The sequence below is a fragment of the Chiloscyllium plagiosum genome, chromosome 11 (assembly GCF_004010195.1).
Source record: "Chiloscyllium plagiosum isolate BGI_BamShark_2017 chromosome 11, ASM401019v2, whole genome shotgun sequence".
NCBI classification, from domain to species: Eukaryota; Metazoa; Chordata; class Chondrichthyes; order Orectolobiformes; family Hemiscylliidae; genus Chiloscyllium; species Chiloscyllium plagiosum.
Genome location: NC_057720.1, coordinates 1,142,229 through 1,161,075, shown reverse-complemented (window position 1 = coordinate 1,161,075; position 18,847 = coordinate 1,142,229). Strand labels below are relative to the sequence as shown.

The window sequence follows — 18,847 nt, the reverse complement described above, 5'->3', positions numbered from 1 at the left end:
TCCAAGTCATTAATAAAAGTTACGAACAGCAGAGGACCCAGAACTGATCCCTGCGGAACTCCAATTGTAACTGGGCTCCAGGCTGAATATTTGCCATCTACCACCACTCTCTGACTTCGACCGGTTAGCCAGTTTTCTATCCAATTGGCCAAATTTCCCTCTATCCCATGGCTCCTGACTTTCCGCATAAGCCTACCATGGGGAACCTTATCAAATGCCTTACTAAAATCCATGTATACTACATCCACTGCTCTACCCTCATCCATATGCTTGGTCACCTCCTCAAAGAACCTTGGAGAGAAATTAGAATTCCAGAGATCGGGTATGTATCTTCGGACTTTACCTCATCCAAAGTGGAGGAGCCTTCAGGATTTCATTAGAGAGAAGAACTCTTGGCGGGGAAGCAAAGAATATTACTGAGATGCACGGTCAGCGTCTTCTTCCCAGGGTTGAAATGCCTAAAATTAGGGGGCACCCGTATTTAAGGTGAGAAGGGGCAAGTTCAAAGGAGATGTGAGAGGCAAGTTATTTACACAGTGAGTGCTCGGTGTGTGGAACACGCTGCCAGGGGTGGTGGGAGAGGCACATATGAGAGGGACAATTATGGGACTTTGAGAATATGCAAGGAATGGAGAGATATGGACCAAGGGCAGGTGGAAGGGATTAGTTTAATTTGGATCACATTCAGCACAACATCGTGGGCCGAAGGGCCTGTTCCTGTGCTGTTCTATGTCCTATAAAAGCTTAAGTCTGATGAAATACAGTGTTAGTGAATTATGCTCACTTTGTTTAATTCTTTTTGACATACAATAAAGTTTTTTTTTGTTTAAAAATGCATATATGTATAGTTATGTCAGTTGATTGGATTTCTCATTTAAACATGAACTGTCCCTAACGTAATTCTAACACGAAAGAACAGGAGGACAACATGTATTCCCTTCAGCTAACTCCACCAGCCTCAGAAAGAAATAAATCATTGTCAAACAAAGAAACTGTGGTTGCTGGAAATCAGAAACAACAAACACAACTTGCTGGAGAAACTCAGCAGATCTGGCAGTGTCTGTGGAGAGAGAAATCAGAGTTAAAGTTTCAGGTCCAGTGACTCTTCTTCAGTGTTGGAGAAGGTTCTGAAGTCACAACTTTGCACAAAATAAACTCTCATCTTCCTCGTGGGTTCTTCCCCAATGATCAAGGTTTTAGAGCAAAGGAGTGATATAGTCAAAGCACATTGGGACAGGCCCTTCAGCCCGCCATCTCCATGTCCAAAGAATCCGACCACACAAATCCCAATTACCTGCACTTGGTCCATAGCCTAGTCTGCTCCAGCATTTCAAGTGCTCATCCAGATGCTTTTTAAATACTGTGAGAGTCCCTGACTCCACCAGCCTCCCAGGCAGCACCCTACATATTTCTACGACCCTCTGGGTGAAGGCCATTTTATTCAGATTCATCTAAACCACTTCCTCCTCACTTTAAACTTATACCTTTAGTCTTAGAGATGTCTGCCATGGGGAAGAGATTCTCACAAGCTATTCTGTCTATCCCTCCCATAATTGTGTATCTGTCAATCAGGTCCCCTCTCAACATCCTCTGCTCCAGGGAAAACAAACCCAGCCTATCCAGTCTCTCCTCATTACTGAGACTTTCCATCCCAGGCACCATCCTGGTGAATCTCCCCTGCACACTGTCCAGTGCAATCACATCCTTCCAATAGTGTAGTTACCAGAGCTGTATATGGTATTCCATCTGTGGCTGAACCAGTGTTTTATAAAGTTAGAACAAGCCTTCCCTGCTCCTATATTTGACACCCTGGTTAATGAAGACAAGCATCCTACATGCTGCCTTCCCCATTCTGTCGACCTGTGCTGATATTTTCAGGGATCTATGGACTTATAAACCAATGTGCCTTTGTTTCTCAGTACTCTCAAGAGACTTACCATTTATTGTCTATATCCTTGCCTTATTATACCTTCCCAAATGCATCACCTCACACTTATCAGGATGAGGTTCCACCTGCCATCGCTCTGCCCAGTTTACCAGCTGATCAATATCAGACTGTAGCCTGAGACCATCGTCCTCACTGTCAACAACATCCACCTATTTTTGTGTCATCTGCAAACTAAACAATTAAAGGTTCTACATTCACATCCAAGTCATTAATGTACATAATAAATAGCAAGGGTTCAAGCACTGATCCCCGTGTTACACCTCTGGTCACAGACATCCAATCACTAACACGTCCCTCCACCACCTCCCGGTACCTCCTGTTTGGAAGCCAGTTTTGGATCCAATTTGCCAAATTGCCTTGGATTCCATGGGCTCTTACCTTTTGGATCAGCCTTCCATGTGGGTCCTTGTTTAAGGCCTTACTGAACTCCATGTAAACTACATCAACTGCATTACCCTCCTCAGTATATTCAGTCACCTTTTCAAAAACTCAATTAAATTAGTCAGACAGGATCTCCCTCTAACAAATCCATGTTGACTATCACTGATCAATCCCTGCCTTTCCAAATATCGACTAATCTTATCTTTCAGAAACTTTCCAATAATTTCCCTACAATTGACATCAGACTATCTGCTCTGTAATTACCCGGCTTATCCCTGCTGCCCTTCTTGAACAAAGGAACTACATTATCTATCCTTCAGTCATCTGGCACTTCACCTGTGGCCAGCGAAGTATTAAATATTTCTGCCAGGGCCCCAGCACTCTCCCCCCTTGAATCCCATAGCAGCCTGGAATTCATCCTATCAGGCCCTAGGGATTTAGAACATAGAACATAGAACTGTACAACACAGTACAGGCCCTTCAGCCCTCTGCTAACCTTTTATCCGACTCTAAGATCAGACTAACCTACATACCCTTCCATGTGTCTATCCAAGAGTCATAAATGTGCCCAATGTTTCTGACTCTACCACCATCGCTGGCAGTACATTCCATGCACCCACCACTCTCTCTGCATAAAGAACCTCCCTCTGACATCTCCACGAAATCTTCCTCCAATCACCTTAAAATTCTGATCCCTCATGGTAGACATTTCTGCCCTGGGAAAAAAGTCCCTGGCTATCCACTCTATCTATGCCTCTATACCTTGTACACCTCTATCAAGTCACCTCTCTTCCTTCTTCACTCCAGTGAGAAAAGCCCAAGCTCCATCAACCTCTCTTCATAAGACACACCCTCCAGTCCAGGCAACATCCCAGTGAACCTCCTCTGCACCCTCTCTAAAGCTTCCACATCCTTCCTATAATGAGGCAACCAGAACTGAACACAAGTGTGGTCTAACCAGGGCTCTATAGAGCTGCAGCATAACCTTGTGGCTCTTAAACTCAATCTCCCTGCTAATGAAAGCCAACACACCATACTCCATCTTAACAACCCCAACAACTTGGGTGGCAACTTTGTGGGATCTATGGACATGGATTGCAAGATCCCTCTGTTCCTCCACACTGCCAAGAATCCTGACTTTAACCTTGCATTCCGCATTCAAATTTGACCTTCCAAAATTAATCACTTCACACCTTTCCAGGTTGAACTCCATCTACCACTTATCAACCCAGTTCTGCATCCTATCAATGTCCTGTTGCAACCTACAACAGCTCTCCATACCATCCACAACTACACCAACCTTCATGTCATCAGCAAACTTACTTACAAGTTGATGTTAGGAAGGAGGATGTGCTGAAATGTTTGAAAAATGTAAGAATAGATAAATCCCCTTCCACTTCCTCATCCAAGTCATTTATAAAAATCACAAACAGCAGAGATCCCAGAACCAATCCCTATGGAACACCACTGGTCACCAAGCACTAGGCTGAATACTCTCCATCTACCACCACTCTCTGTCTTCTGTGGGCCAGCCAATTCTGCATCCAGACAGCCAGATTTCCCTGTTTCTCATGCCTCCTTACTTTCTGAATGAGCCCACCATGGGGAACCTTATCAACGCCTTGCTAAAATCCATACACCACATCCACTGCTCTACCTTCATCAATGTCTTTTGTCACATCCTGAAAGAATTCAATAAGGTTTGTGAGGCATAACCTGCCCCTCACAAAGCCATGCTGACCATTTCTAAACAAACTATGGCTTTCCAAGTAATCATAAATTCTGTGTCTCAGAATCCTCTCTAATACTTTGTCCACCACAGACATAATACAGACTGGTCTGTAATTCCCAGGATTCTCACTATTCCTTTTCTTGAACAAGAGAATAACATTTGCCACTCTCCAATCATCTGGCACAATTCCAGTGGACAGTGAGGACATAACAATCATTGCCAAAGGTACAGCAATCTCTTCCGTCATTTTCTGTAGTAACTTAGGGTATATCCTGTCTGGCCCAGGGGATTTATCTATTCTTACATTTTTCAAACATTTCAGCACATCCTCCTTCCTAACATCAACTTGTTCGAGCATATCAGTCTGTTTCATGCTATCCTCAGAAATATCAAGGTCCCTCTCAGTACTGAATACTGAAGCAAAGTATTCACTGAGGACCTCCCCTACTTCCTCTGACTCCAGGCAAACATTCACTCTACTATCCCTGATCAGCCCTAGCCTCACTATGCCCATCCTCTTGCTTTTCATAAGTGTAGAATGCCTTGGGGTTTTCCTTAATCCTACCCAGTAAAGCTTTATCATACTCCCTTCTAGCTCTCCCAAGTCCATTCTTCAGTTCCTTCTTGGTTACCTTCTAAAGCCCTATCTAATCCTTACGTTATGAACGTATAGAGGTGCACTGTACCTTTAAGAGAGTGAAAAGCTAGCGAGGACTTACAAAGCACAGACAGTCCTGAACAAGGTAACAATGTAACACTTGGTCAAAACAAATAGCAGCAGATGGGTTGCCATGAAACCAAAAACAAATTCAAATTCAGCCAATCATTTTAAAGTATGCTCCAAGATACCAAAATCAAATCAAATTTGAATTTAGTGTTTTGATAATATTAAAACCAATGAAATGATATGATGTTTTGGGGTATAAAACTGGATATCTTGAACAGTTAGAGGGAGAACTGCCAAAGACCAACAAATGTAGGCTGCGAACTGAAGAGCTTTCTGAAAGGTACCTGTCTGTGGGGGAGTTTGTGCAGCAGGACATCGAAGCCAACCTGGAGAGAATCTACAGAGGAACGTCTACAGAGGATACTGGGCAAAGCTGGCTGGTTTTGAAACGTGATTATTTTATTTTTGTAAATCTTAATCAGGATTTTTTAATCAGACTAATATTGTAGAGTGGGAGGTAAAAGATAGGTTTAAGAGAAAGGGGTTGTAAATATTTGTTGGTTTTAATATTCTCTGTTGGACTTAAAGAATAAAGTTGTTAATTTTTACTTTAAATAGTGACCTCTGGGACAGTTCTTTGCCTCTCCGAGTTTAACAGATTACAGCACGGGGTGAATCTTTTCTGTGTTCCTGGTTTAAATTAGCACACGGGGGGTGGTGGGGGGAAATGGGGTTTACCCCATGACATAACACTTGCCTTCTTCACCTTAACCTAAGCTTCCTTCTTCCTCCTGACTAGATGTTCCACATCCCTTGTCACCCAAGCTTCCTTTACCCCAATATCCCTCCCTTGCCTCAGTGGGACAAACCTGTCCAGCACTATCAGCAAGTGCTCCATAAACAACCTCCACATTTCTGTCATGCATTTCCCTGAGAGCATCTGTTTATGCATCTTTATGTCTGCTAAAACATCTTAAACCTCCTCCTCATTAATCTTAACATGTTCTAGAACCTCACCATCCTAACTGAAATCCCCTGCTACAATCTGTGAATACAGATGAGAAATATTCATTCCGGACCCCACCTTCATCCATTGGCTCCACACACAGGTTGCTCCTTTGGTCTCTAATAGGTCCCACTCCTTCCCTGGAAATTCTCTGACTCTAACTATATTTATAAAAAGCTTTGGGATTTTCCTTGATCCCATCTTCCAAACTTTGATCTGTATCTACTGGTTACAGGAAACAGTTTTACTGAATGAACTGTGAAACCCACTCACCATATTAAAGCCTGTTAAGATGGTAAGTGATTAAATTTCCCTCATGGTTTCTCTGGGTGGCAATGCTGTGTCCGATAAGAAAGTGGAAGGAGACTCTAGATCAGACAATAAAAGAATGCAGAAGCACCAAAAGAGGCCATTCAGTCCATCTTATTTCCCCTTATTTGCAGCAAAGGGTAGGAAATGAGAGCCAATTGTATCATTTTTACAAAGTAATAGCATGGATATATGATGGCCTGAATGGCATCCTTTGATGTATCATTCTATCATTACATCGCTCTATCATTCTGTACGTGACTGTCACACCTGGCTACACATTGTGTATGTGATTGTCACACCCAGTTACACATTGTGTATGTGATTGTCACACCCAGCTACACATTGTGTATGTAATTGTCACACCCAGTTACACATTGTATACGTGACTGTCACACCCGGCTAAACATTGTGCATGTGATTGTCACGCCCAGTTACACATTGTGTACGTGATTGTCACACCCAGCTACACATTGTGTACGTGACTGTCACACCCGGCTAAACATTGTGCATGTGATTGTCACACCCAGTTACACATTGTGTATGTGATTGTCACACCCAGCTACACATTGTGTACGTGATTGTCACACCCAGTTGCACATTGTGTATGTGATTGTCACACCCAGCTAAACATTGTGTACGTGACTGTCACACCCAGTTACACATTGTGTATGTGATTGTCACACCTGGCTACACATTGTGTAGGTGATTGTCACACCCAGTTACACATTGTGTACATGATTGTCACACCCAGCTACACATTGTGTACGTAATTGTCACACCCAGCTACACATTGTGTACGTGATTGTCACACCCAGTTACACATTGTGTACATGATTGTCACACCCGGCTACACATTGTGTACGTGATTGTCACACCCAGTTACACATTGTGTATGTGATTGTCACACCCAGCTACACATTGTGTATGTGATTGTCACACCCAGTTACACATTGTGTATGTGATTGTCACATCCGGCTACACATTGTGCACGTGATTGTCACATCCGGCTACACATTGTGCACGTGATTGTCACACCCAGCTACACATGCAACCACAGCACCACAACTCTTTCAAAAGGACCTTCCAAGCCCCTGTTCTCCATCATTAGAGGGTCAAGAGCAATTCATACAGGGAACCACTATCCCCCTGCACGTTCCCCTCCAAGGCTTGGAAATGGATCACTGTTCCTTCAGTGTCACTGGGTCAAAGTCCTGGAATTCCCTCCCCAGCAGCATTATGGGTGACCCCACACCTCAAGGACCACAGTGTTCAAGAAACTAACTCACCACCATCTTCCCCAGGGCAGTTAGGAACAGGCAATAAGTGTTAGCAAGGAAGTGACACCCATGTCCCATGAATGAGTAAAAGAGGCGGAACTGACCTCATGATTGGATTACTCACCTCAGGACATGCATTCCAAGCCCTGATCAGCAGAGACGAGATAGGTTTGGGTATAGAGTAGCCGACCGGAGGGCGGACATGGTGGTATGCCATATCAGCAGCAGCAGCAGCTGAATAAACATTAACAACAACAACATCAACGTCAACGTCAAGGAAATCAAACCCTGTCTTAATGCTCTCAGATATGGATCATTTGGTTAGGAAAAAAGAAAGACATTTATTACGGCTTTGTATTTCCCTTGTATTTATCACGACCTTGGGATAACTTCTTGAAGTGTAGTTACTGCTGTAATGAGGCAACCAATTTACAGAGTGCGATCCCACACAGTTATCTGCTCCTCTGTCTCCTTGCTGCCTGTCGTGAGTATACTTCAAAACCTACAATAATGGGTGGCCAGGGTGTCATGGAAATGTCACTGGACTGATAGCCCACACCTCCCAGGCAAATGGCAAATGGTGGGATTTGAATTCAATAAAACATCTAGAATGAAAAGGGAATCTAACAGCGACCTTGTAACCTCTGTCAACCATCATGAAAACCCATCTGGTTCACTAATGTCCTTCAGAGAGGGAAATCTGCCATCCTTACCTAGTCTGGCCTACATGAGACTCCAGACCCACAGCAATGTGGTTGATTCTTAACTTCCCTCTGAGTAACGCTGAAGATTCACAACTTTCCAAGTGATACAATTTTTCCTGGGCTCTGTCTGAAATGACCACTCCCTTCTCCTGAGGCAGTGACCTCGTGTTCTCGATTTCCCAGTGAAGAGCAGCTAGCTCTCAGCATCGAGCTCCTCAAACTCGGGAGCTCTCCGTACATTTCAATGTGATCACTTCTTGTTTTTCTAAACTCAAGGGAACATAGACCTAGTCTCCTCGATCGCTCCTCACAGGCCACCCCGTCCAGGCAAGTATTTCTAACATTCTGCCCTGGGTGAGGAGATCAGACTGGACACTGTGCTCTCAGCAATCTCCTGTACAGTGGGAGTAAGGGAGCGTCACTCTTTGCCCTTCACAGTGGTCCTGTGGGAATATCCCTATGTCATTCGACTCATAAAATAGAATGCTTACAATGTGGAAGCAGGCCATTTGACCCATCACAGCCTCACTGACCTTTCAAAGAGCATCCCATCCAAACCCACTCTCTACCCGATCCCACTAACCCCAATGTCCTATGGCTAACCCACCCAATCTGCACAGAGAGTCATTAAGTCATAGAGTCACAGGGTCCTGCAGCACAGAGGTAGACCATTTGGCCTAAACTGGTCCATGCCAACAAATGTGTCCATCCACGCTAACCCCATTTCCCTGCATTTGGTCCATATCCTTCTAATCCTTTCTGATTTATTGTTATGGACTAGGCCATCATCTACTGCACGGAAGTGGGTACTGCAGATGCTGGAGATCAGAGTGGTGCTGAAGAAGCAAAGCAGGTCAGGCAGCATCCGAGGAGCAGGAAAATCGACGTTTCAGGCAAGAGCCTGAAGAAGGATCCATTCCTGATGAAGAGCTTTTGCCCAAAACGTCGATTTTTCCTGCTCCTCAGATCCTGCCTGACCCATCATCTATTGCATCCATTGCACCCAGTGTGGTCCCCTCTACATCGAAGAGAGAGGACTTGTGGATCATTTCAGAGAACATCTCTGGGACACCCATACCCACCAACTCCACTGTCCCATGGCTGAACACTACAACTCCCCCTCCCACTCCATCAAGGACATGCTGGTCCTGGGCCTCCTCCACCACCAAACCGTTATCACCTGACGCCTGGAGGAGGAATGCCTCATCTTCCGCCTTGGGACCCTGCAACCATACAGGATAAATGTGGATTTCAACAGCTTCCTCATTTCCCTTTCCCCCACATTATCTCAGTCTCAAGCCTCCAATTCGGCACTGCCCTTCGGATCTGTCCATCATTGCTCCCTCTGACCCATCACCTTCATCCACCTATTGCATTCCCAGCTACCTTCCCCCAACCCCACCCCCTATCATTTATCTCTCACACCACCTCCCCCCACCCCCTCCATCCCACAAGCCTCATTCCTGATCAAGGGCTTATACCCGAAACGTTGATTCTCCTGCTCCTCGGATGCTGCCTGACCTGCTGTGCTTTTCCAGCAGCACACTCTCGACTCTGATCTCCAGCATCTGCAGTCCTCACTTTCCCCTTAAGGACTAGGCCAGACCACTCAGAACATTCCTAAGCAGGCAGTCCCAGACCATAACTTTGCAATTTGTTTTGTACAGTGTACAGTGAGCATTACCCGGAATAAGTTAGCTAGGTAGACTAAAAAATTTTAAAACAGACAAAAAATGTATTCACAAAATTACACAACGAAACACAAAGAACAGAATAAAAATCCTCTACAGAACGCACTCTATCCAAACTAGACTTATTTACGCTGTTCCAAATATACACAACAGTCCCAATAAGCAAACCCCCTTTAAAACCAATATAAATGGAATATATGCTTACAGGTTGAAGTTGAAGGGCAGAAAAGAGAGAGAGAGTTTCCACACAGCTCACTGTTGGACTCCTCACCAGGTCAGACTGAACGATAAACTGCTCAGCTCAGCTAGCTAGAGAGCTGACCACTCCCTTTCCTTTATATAGGTTACTTCTAAAACATGACCACTTTGGCCTGAAGTCTCATCTGTTTACATATAAATCCTATACTCTAAAGAAAAAAGTCTTCTCTTGTCCAACCTTTCCCTATAACCCAGACTCTTGAGTCCAGGCAACATCCTTGTAAATTTCTTCTGCACTCTCTCCAGTTTAATAACATCCTTCCTATAGCAAGGTGACCAAAACTGAACGCAATATCCGAGTGCAGCCTCACCAATGCGGTATACAACTGCAACATCACTTCCCAACTTCTATACTCAGTGCCCTGACTGATGAAGTCCAGTGTGCCAAAAGCCTTCCTGACTGCCCTGTCTATCTGGGAATCCACTTTCAGAGAACCATGTACCTGAGCCCCAAGATCCCTCTGTTCTACTGCACTCCTTAAGGCTCTACCATTCACCGTGAAACTTCTACCTTGATTTGACTTTCCAAACTGCAAAACATCCCTGTTGTTAGATTAGATTCTCTACAGCATGGAAACAGGCCCTTCAGTCCAACAAGTCCACACTGTCCCTCCGAAGAGCAACCCACCCCAAACCCATTCCCCTCTGGCTAATGCACCTAACACTATGGGCCAATTCACCCTGACCTGCACATCTTTTTAGAATGTGGGAGGAAGCCCACACAGACTCAGACAGTTGCCCGAGTCTGGAATCAAAGCCGGGACCCTGGTGCTGTGAGGCAGCAGTGCTAACCACTGAGCCACCGTGCCACCCCTAAGTGGGCTGTGCTTTGTGTGTGGTCTCTGATTATTGTTGTTGGAAGCTGCACCGTCAGTTAGTCTTTATAACTCCGAGCTTTGGGCTGATGTTTTGGGGATACTGCTGGAAATCCGTTCACTGCAGCTGGTGGAATTTCAATTCAATCAACAACAAACTCCAATGGAAAGCTAATAGTGATTATTGCTAAAGCTACACTGTGCTGCTGTTGTTCAGAGCAGGAAATCTGCTGTGCTTACCCAGTCCGGCCTACATGTGACTCCAGACCCACGGCAATGCGCTTGACTCTGAAGTAGTCCTTGCAAGTTCAAGGTCAGTTAAAGACAGGTGATAGGTACTGGTTGAGCCAGTGATACCTACATCCCCAGAATAAATGTGTGAAAATAACTTCAATCATCCAGTCTTTCCTTTCCCACTCCAGGGTTGAATTGAACTCACCAGGTTTGAGGTGGGCAAAGGGGATTTCTCCAGTCAGCAGCTCCCACAGACACAGGGCATAACTGAACACATCGGCTTTGATGGTGTAACGGGTACACTGTGTGAATACCTCAGGAGCCATCCAGCGCAGGTTCTGTTCGGCACACACACACACACAATCCGTCAGAGTTCGCCAAACAGAGACAGCAACAGTTTTAACATAAAACCTCCTTCATCTCAATCCCCCACTAAATTCCCCAAACAGACCATTTTCCCACCTATCATATTTTAAGAGTTAGTAAATGAAAGTATCTATATTTTTTAAAACAATAAAGATGTCTTCTCAATGCACCTAAGGTTTGACTCCACGTTTGTATATTGCTTCCAGCAGAATCCAGGATATCAATCACCCATTATTTGAGAATTCATGTTCTTTCTGTGATGGTTTACCAAACATCAATGATCTATAAACAAAGGCTGCAGACAGAGCTAATGAAAACTGACCAACTGTACAAACTGTACACACGTGTCCCAGATCTTAAACAGAGGATGGGGCTGCCTCTACCAATGAACATCAGAGACCACAACAGGGAGGGGGTGTAGGGGCTGTAGGGGCTGGAGGAGGTGATGTAGTTAGGGAGGGGCAGGGAAATGGAAGGTTTTGAAGATTTTTAATTTACCCCTGGCTGCTTTGTCATGTTGTCTTCATCCATTGACAAAAGGAATCTGGATTCTAAAAATACAGGTAGCCTTTCAGCAGGTTCATTACAGACATTATAATGATCAAACAGTAAACAGAGATTAGAGTTTATCCATTACACATGTAGGTTTCATACATTTATACTCCCTCTATGTGTGCTATTCCAAGATGCACTGCAGAAAATCAGCGGCACCTTCCAAATCCATGGCCACTCCCACCCTGAAGGACAACGGCAGCAGATACATGGGAACACCACTCCCTGCAGGTTGCCCTCCAAGGCACTGACTATCCTGACTTGGAAATAATTTGCCTTTCTTTCACTGTCACTGGGCCAAAGCCCTAGAATCCCCTGTGTAAGGACACTGTGAATTTCCCTGTGCACCATGGTCTGCAGTGGTTCAGGAAGACAGCTCATTATCACCCGGGAACAGAGATTGGCTGAGCCAACAACCTCCGCAGCCCATGATTAAATAAATTAAACTATATTGACCCAGAGCTTCCTTCTGACTCAATCCCAGATAGTTATGTGACTTGAAGATTGCACAATGTGAGTAAAATATTCTCAATAATCCAATATCCTGCAACGTCTGCAGCCAACATAACAGTTTTACTAAAACTCCACCCACAGACAAGGTCCTTGAGGAATCTAAATGAAACAAGGAATTAGGAAGGTTTAAGGTGGCCATAAAATGCCCTTGGCAAGCAGGATTAAGGAGAAAACACAAGCAGGTTATAGGTATATTAGGAACAAGAAAGTAACGAGGGAAAGGGTAGGTCCACTCAAGGACAAAGAAGGGAATCTATGTGTGGAACCACAGGAAGTGGGTGAGGTCCTTAACGAGTACTTCACATGGAAATTCACCAAGGAGAGGGCCATGGATGATGGTAAGAGTGGGGAGGGGGATGTTCATATTCTATGGCATGTCAATATTAAGGAGAAGGAAATGTTGGGTGTCTTATAAAACATAGCTAAGTCCCCAGGGCCTGATGGGATCTATCCCAGGTTACTGAAGGAGGCAAGGGTGATGATTGATGGAGCTTTGACCGGGGTCTTTGGATCCTCTTTTGCCACAGGTGAGTCCCCAGAAGACTGGAGAATAGTGAGTGTTGTTCCTTTGTTTAAAAAATCCCGGATAATCCTGGAAATTCTGGGCCAGTGAGCTTTAAATCTGTAGTTGGGAAATTATTGGAGAAGAATTTTAGGAACAAGATGTACTTGCATTTGGAAAAGAATGGATTTATTCGGGATAGTCAGTGTGGCTTTATATGGAGGAGGTCTTGCCTCACAAACCTGATTGTGGAAGTGACAAAGATAATTGATGAGGGTAAGATGTTGTCTACAATGACCTTACTGAAGTATTTGATAAGGTCTCTCATGGTAGGCTTCTCCAGGAGATTAAGGCACATGGGATCCACAGTGAGTTGGCAAGATGGGTACAAAATTGGATTGGTCATAGGATTCAGAGGGAGCTGGGGAGGCGTGTTTTTCTGACTGGGTGTCTAGGACCAGTGGTGTTCTGCAAGAATCAGTGTAATAGAATGATAGGGACACCCAGCACAGAAATAAAACCTTCGGTCCAACTCAGTGCTGGGACTCTTTTGTTTGTGATAAATGTCAATGAGTTGGATGAAAATGTAGGTTTGATTAGAAGGTTTGCAGAAGATACAAAAATTGGTGGAGTTGTGGGTAGTGAGGAAGGTTATCAAAGGATACAGTAAGATACAGATCAGTTGCAAAGATAGGCAGAGAAATGGCAGATGGAGTTTACTCCAGACAAGTGTGAGGTGATGCATTTTGGGAGGACAAATGCAAGAGGAAAGGATACAGTAAATGGCAGGACCCTTAGGAGCATCGATGTACAGAGAGATCTTAGGGTGCAACTCCATAGCTCCCTGAAAGTGGCAACGCAAGAGGATATAGCGGTGAAGAAGGCATTTGGCATGCTGGCCTTCATTGGTCAGGGCATTGAGTATAAACATTGGTAAGTCACATTGCAGCTGTATTCGACTTAGTTATGTAATATTTGGAGGATTGTGTGTAGTTCTGGTCTCCACATTTTTGGAAGGATGTTGAGGCTTTGGAGAGGTAGTTAAGGAGGTTTACCAGGATATGGCATGGATTGGAGGGTATTAACTACAAGGAGAGATTGGTCAAATGTGGATTGTCCTCTCTAGAGTGTCAGATGCTGAGAGGTAAGCTGATGTACATAAACTAACGGGAGGCATGGGTAGGATGGCTAGTCAGAGTCTTCTTCCCAGGGTGGAAAGATCAAATACTAGAGGGTACAGGTTTACGGTGAGAGGGGAAAGTTTAGAGGAGATATAGGAGGCAAGTTTTTTCCACAGAAGGTGATAGATGCCTGGAAAGTGCTGCCAGGGGAGATGTGAGAAGCTGATATGATAACAACATTTAAGGGTATTTAGACAGGCAGGAAATAGAGGGAGACAGACCTTGTACAATGGGATTTGTTCAGAATGAGATTGTGGTCGGCAGAGACATGGTGGGGCGAAGGGCATGTTCCTGCACTGTACTGTACAATGTTCAATATATCCAAACTCTCGAGCTTCTATTTGTTAGCTAACCCTGAATCCTTGCTGATAAACTACCTCCACTACCATGAGCCTAACGTTTGGTATCACATTAAACACCTTCTGAAAATCCAACTATATTACATCCACTGCTTCCCCTTTATTTATCCTGCTTGCTAGCTCTTCAATGAATTTTGGTAACAGGCATGATATCCCCTTCATGAAGCCATGCTACCTCTGCTTGGACATACTCTGCATTTCTAAATGCTCTGCTCTCATTTCCTTTATAACAGACTAGCATTTTCGCAATGATTTGTTAAGCTAATTGTTACTTACTTCTAGCGCCTTCTTTTATTAAATAAACGTGTTACATTGGCAAGTTTCCAAACCACTGGGGGTATGTCGGGGTGAATTATAATGAGATTTTCCTTTGATTCATTCCTCCATGGAATGTGGACAGCGTTGACAGGGCTAACATTTTCTTGCCACCTGAACTTTCCCTTGAGCTGAGCGGCTTGCAGGGTCAGTTCAGAGGGCAGTACAAATTCACACATTGCTATAGATCTGGAGTCACAGAGCAGGTAAGGACAGCAGATTTCCTTCTTTACTGGGAACAAGAGGCTGATATAACAAATTACAATCATCGCAAATGATGATGGTTTCATGGTCATGCGCCATTGGCAAAGTGATGGCTTAGTGATATTATCATTACACTATTACTGCAGAGACTCTGGTCATGTTCTGGGGACTGGAGTTCAAATCCCACCATGGCAAATGATGGAATTGGAATCCAATGAAAATTGGGAATTAAGAGTCTAAGGAAGAGCACATTGCTAATTGTTGTAAAAACCCATCTGGATGACTTTCTCTTCAGGAACAGAAACTGATCTGGACTAAATGTGGCTCCAAACCCACTGCAATGGGGTTGACCCTCAGCTGCTGAGTGTAATGGTCCTGTAGGCCATGACATTGTAACAACTGCTAGAAAGGAAACAGGAATGAAAACAGAGGACTCTGATAGACTGCAATGGTTCAAGAAGGTAACACATTGCCACCTTATCAAGGGCAACTAGGGACAGGCAAATGTTGGCCCAGCCAACAACACCCACGTCCCATGAGTGACTAATTAAAACAAACGTACTCTAGTTTCAGATTTATCAATTGAATTTAACTCCCTCACCTGTTGAGGCAGGATTTCAACCCATGACTCCAGAGAAATAGCCAATCCAGTGACATGCCCACTGTGTCAAAGTCACACAGAAGATGGCTGTAACTAAGGAATATGGCATCGGAGCCATTTTCAGGTATAATTTCTATGTTGAAAAGTCCCTGCTTCGTTGAATAAAGTCTTTTTGATAAGACACAGCCTCAGCCTAACCTTAACTGTAAACCTAAAACTATTCTATTCCTAATCCTAAACTGAAAATGTGTTGCGGGAAAAGCGCAGCAGGTCAGGCAGCATCCAAGGAGCAGGAGAATTGACATTTCGGGCATGAGCCCTTCTTCAGGAATCATGCCCGAAACGTCGATTCTCCTGCTCCTTGGATGCTGCCTGACCTGCTGCGCTTTTCCAGCAACACACTTTCAGCTCTGATCTCCAGCATCTGCAGACCTCACTTTCTCCTATCCCTAATCCTAACCCTATCTCTAACCCTATCCCTAACCCTAACCCTATCCTTAACCCTATCCCTAATCCTAACCCTATCCCTAACTCTAACTCTAACTCTAACCCTATTACCCTAATCGTATCCCTAACTCTAACCCTAACCTGACCCCTAACCCTAACCCTAACCCTAAGCCTGTCACAGTCAAATTCTTAAATACAAAATGCAAACCTCCAAAATCAGCTACCACAGCATGGCCATCTTCGTACAGTAGGATGTTATGGCTGTGAGACACAAGAAAAAAGACAAACATGATGTTATGCATAGATTGTTAAGTAAGAATCATCAGTTTGATAGATAGAGCACTCAGTGCCCCATAAATATAAATATCTTACATACATTTAATCATTTAAAACCTCTGCTAATCGTAAAGACCTCAATCAGGTCATCCTGACCTTTCCCTTTTCTCGATCAGTTATGTTTGAAACTGTAAGTCCCCAGTTCTGATGTCATCCTTGTCAATCCTCTTCGGTGCCTCTATATCCTCTTTCTAATATGGAGACTCAAACTGTCCCTTCTCTGATCACATGGTTTAATATGACATTATAACACCATAAGGTCAGTAAGGGTTATGAGCATAAGTAGGCCGTTGAGCCCATTCAGTCTGCTCTGATATTCAGTGAGATCAGGACTGACCTGGTCATCCTCAACTCCACTTTCCTGCCATTTCCCCATTACCCTGATTCTCTTCCTGATTAAACATCTCTCTCTCTCTCAGCCTTGAATATAGTTAATGACCCAGCCTCGACAGTCCTCTGCAGTAAAGTATTCCATAGATTCACTGCCCTCTGAGAGAAATATTTGGGTTTATAAGTTTGAGTTTGAGACAAACTGGCTGAGGGGAAGACAAAATTAAAAACTATCCTCGGACTTTGACTTCAAAGGAACACTATTCATTTTGCATTAACGTTAACTACAGCTATACATGCTAGTCATATCAGGCAATAACGTTACAATGACATTGGTAAGAATTAATTTACCTTCTTCAGGTGTACTCACAAGAGGCTGTCTCATTCTAGAGTGTTCAAACGCTGACCACACTATGATATTTATACCCAGTGATGTGCAACTCCATGATATCATCACACGCTTAATCCAGGGTCCCGAAGCACTCAGTATGCTGCAGAAAGATTCTAATCAAGGCTCCATTCAAGCTCAGAGTCGGGAGTGTGGTGTTGGAAAAGCACAGCAGGTCAGGCAACATCTGAGGAGCAGGAGAATCGACATTTCGGGCATAAGCCCTTCATCAGGAATGTCCAAAATGTCGATTCTCCTGCTCCTCGGGTGCTGCCTGACCTGCTGTGCTTTTCCAGCACCACACTCTTGACTCTGTTCTCCAACATCCCACTTTCCCCTACATCCAAGCCAAACATATCATATTTACTTTTCTATTCTCTCGGTTTGGAAATGATCCCCGGTTCTGTTTGTTTTACGTGCCAGTTCTTCTCATGCCGAGTGCTCATGAACACTTGGATTAGAAACAGGAGTCGCCTTAAGCATGATTTAATAAGATCATGGCTATCTAATTGTGGCTTCACACAATCCACACTCCTGCCTATCCCCAACAAACTTTGACTCTGCAGTGAGTCAACAATCTACGTACCTCGGCCTTCAATATATTTAACGATGCAGTCTCCACTGCTTTCATAGGGACAGATTTTCAACATCTCGTGACCTCCTCATCTTGATATTGAATGGAAGCCCTTAAGTTTAAGCTATGTCCCTTCTGCACCCCTCAATCCTTCTGTTCCTCTACTCCAATTCGGCTCTTACACTGCACGTCGTTTGTGACCTCCTTACCCTTCCTGCCCATGCACCAGTGCACAATCTCTGACACTGAAATTCATTCGCCAATTACAAACCTATTCTGCAAGTTATTCATGCCAGCATTAATATGTGCAACAATTCTGGGCTTTGTGAACAAGGCTGAGGGCAGGATTTAAGTGATCTCAGGGCAGATGAAGCACTCTCCCCAGACCCCGAGGCCGAGCTTAGCGTACCTGTTGAGATCTCGGTGTATGATTGGTTGAGTCAGGTTGTGAAGGTATTCCATGCCTTTGGCCACATCAATAGCGATCATTAATTTGGATTGTAGATCGATGATTCTGTGGATCAAATGGCAATATAACAAGGAAAACTGGAAGATGCAAATAATCACTTGTGTCTTTAACATTCCGAGGTGCTTCATGGGAACATAGTCAATCAAAGGTGTGACGCATAACATAGAACATAGAACATAGAACATTACAGCGCAGCACAGGCCCTTCGGCCCTTGATGTTGTGCTGACCTGTGAAACCAATCTGAAGCCCATCTAACCGACACTATTCCATTCTCATCCATGTGTTTATCCAATGACCTCACGATAAAAGGCTCTCACTGTCCACTGATTATCTTATACGTCTTAATTAAGTCACCTCTCAACCTTCTTCTCTCCAATGAAAACAGCCTCAGTTCCCTCAGCCTTTCCTCGTAAGACCTTCCCTCCAGACCAGGCAACATCCTGGCAAATCGTATGAGGAAAGACTGAGACACTTGGGGCTGTTTTCATTAGAGAAAAGACGGTTTAGGGGTGCATTGGATAGGTATATGGAGGATAGTGGGTTAGTATAGGTTAGGTGGGCTTGGATCGGCACAACATCGAGGGCCAAAGGGCCTGTACTGCGCTGTATTCTTCTATGTTCTATGTTCTAAATCTCCTCTGCACCCTTTCCAAAGCTTCCACATCCTTCCTATAATGTGGTGAC

The 18,847-nt window shown here is 44.2% G+C and overlaps 1 protein-coding gene across 1 annotated transcript in view; it reads right to left on the bottom strand.

Annotated features, from left to right (window-relative positions):
• The window catches only part of LOC122554686 (serine/threonine-protein kinase TNNI3K-like), a 24,284-nt gene extending 6,009 nt beyond the window's left edge, over positions 1-18,275 (bottom strand). Inside the window, exons 1-5 of the mRNA XM_043700062.1 lie at positions 18,103-18,275; positions 16,274-16,326; positions 11,890-11,942; positions 11,231-11,363; positions 7,448-7,557 (exon numbers count right to left, since the gene is read on the bottom strand). Of these exons, the coding sequence (XP_043555997.1) occupies positions 7,448-7,557; positions 11,231-11,363; positions 11,890-11,942; positions 16,274-16,326; positions 18,103-18,275 (522 nt within the window). The remainder of the gene's footprint in view (positions 1-7,447; positions 7,558-11,230; positions 11,364-11,889; positions 11,943-16,273; positions 16,327-18,102) is intronic.
• Between the last annotated feature and the right edge of the window lie 572 nt (positions 18,276-18,847).